At 41.0% G+C, this 1,599-nt stretch overlaps 1 protein-coding gene across 1 annotated transcript; it reads left to right on the top strand.

The window, feature by feature from the left end:
- The first annotated feature begins 6 nt into the window (after positions 1-6).
- Positions 7-1,266, top strand: LOC147467384 (U11/U12 small nuclear ribonucleoprotein 35 kDa protein-like). The gene has a single exon (XM_086531947.1). The coding sequence runs from the start codon at positions 334-336 to the stop codon at positions 1,102-1,104; it is 771 nt and encodes a 256-aa protein (XP_086388073.1). The 5' UTR covers positions 7-333; the 3' UTR covers positions 1,105-1,266.
- Positions 1,267-1,599: the final 333 nt, after the last annotated feature.

Here is a 1,599-nt window from a genome sequence, read left to right as displayed (position 1 = left end):
GTTTTGGCGAATATTCATATCTTTTATCTTGGTATGATAATGGATATGATAGTTACTAAGGTTGTAATGTCAAGCTTGATGCATGTTGAATCATGTTGATGGATGTAAATTTATGACATTAACTCTTGCAGAAAGGAAGACAGAATAAGAAGATGAAGAGATAACAAGATTATGAATGAAACTTACATCAGAAAGTATAAACTATACAGTGTATCTGTGTCTTAAGGACTGGATATGCTGGAATGATGAAGAAACTAAAAAGTGTTTAGAAATCCATTATTTTCAGCATTAGTTGAAAACTTACTGTTCTGATAAATTCTCAAGCACGGGACGATGTTCCATGGGGGTAAGATGCCGGGAGACTGGAAACCCATAGCAAGGGAATACAACCCCCTGTCCGCTGGAAGCATTGATGGCACAGATACAGAGCCGCACGACAGGGCAGTTTGGCGGGCCATGCATGCACACCACACCCCGCCAGAGCTCCCTTCCAAGTCTGATCGGACACTTTTTGTGGGCAGATTGCCCCAGAATCTGAAGGAGGACCAGTTAAGAGACAGATTTTCAAGGTTTGGTGTTGTAGAGAGTGTTCACCTGGTGACTGACATTGTCACTGGTCAGAGCAGAGGATATGGTTTTGTGGAGTTCCGGAGAGGACGAGACGCAGCCGAGGCACAGAGGGAGTGCCGTGGCCTGGAAATAGAGGGGCGTCAGGTGATTGTTGACTGGGAAGCCGGGCGCAAGATGAAAGGTTGGATTCCAAGGAGGCTGGGAGGAGGCTGGGGAGGACGCAAGGAAGCAGGTCAACTGAGGTTCGGCTGCGTGGACAGACCGTGGAAGAAGCCCATCGTCATCAACCCTCAGCAGAATTACACAGACACAAAGGGAGAATATTCTGGGAGAGGGAACAGGGGGGCAGAAAGATACATGAGGAATAGAGATGGCCCCAAGAAGATCAGAGGCAGAAGGACCAGTTCCCCTTTTCAAAGAGAAGAAGAATCACACAGAAGAACGAGGCCCTTCAATCCGAGGAGGGATGGGAGTGAGAGTAGAGGTTCAAGTGATTACAGAAGATCACAGAATAATGCAGATTATCGTGATTGAAGTAGAGAAATCAGCATGTAAGGGAGAAAAGCATAATATATTTTGAAAGGTAATTGCAGAAAGTGTAATTGCTGTGATATTGTCGGTGGCATGTATATTCTACTTGGAAAAACTTAGTAGAGAATTTGTTAATAGAAACTGATTGATATTTATTTATTATCAGTGAGAGTAGAGGTTCAAGTGATTACAGAAGATCACAGAATAATGCAGATTATCGTGATTGAAGTAGAGAAATCAGCATGTAAGGGAGAAAAGCATAATATATTTTGAAAGGTAATTGCAGAAAGTGTAATTGCTGTGATATTGTCGGTGGCATGTATATTCTACTTGGAAAAACTTAGTAGAGAATTTGATAATAGAAACTGATTGATATTTATTTATTATCAGTGTGACAGACAAATTTTCAACTGTTTTTATTTAGTTTTAATACCCTTGATGTAAATGTAAGATACATATTTAGTATAAAAGCATTTTTGAATATATATTTTGGTTTTA

This window comes from Penaeus japonicus, unplaced genomic scaffold (genome assembly GCF_977035675.1).
Source record: "Penaeus japonicus unplaced genomic scaffold, GWHDUDI00000001_assembly GWHDUDI00000036, whole genome shotgun sequence".
NCBI classification, from domain to species: Eukaryota; Metazoa; Arthropoda; class Malacostraca; order Decapoda; family Penaeidae; genus Penaeus; species Penaeus japonicus.
Note: the sequence above shows the minus strand (reverse complement) of the source record. Positions and strands in the feature narration are given on the sequence as shown.

Excerpts from the sequence above, each read along its gene's own strand:
- LOC147467384 (XM_086531947.1), top strand. The coding sequence starts at position 334 with ATGTTCCATGGGGGTAAGATGCCGGGAGACTGGAAACCCATAGCAAGG.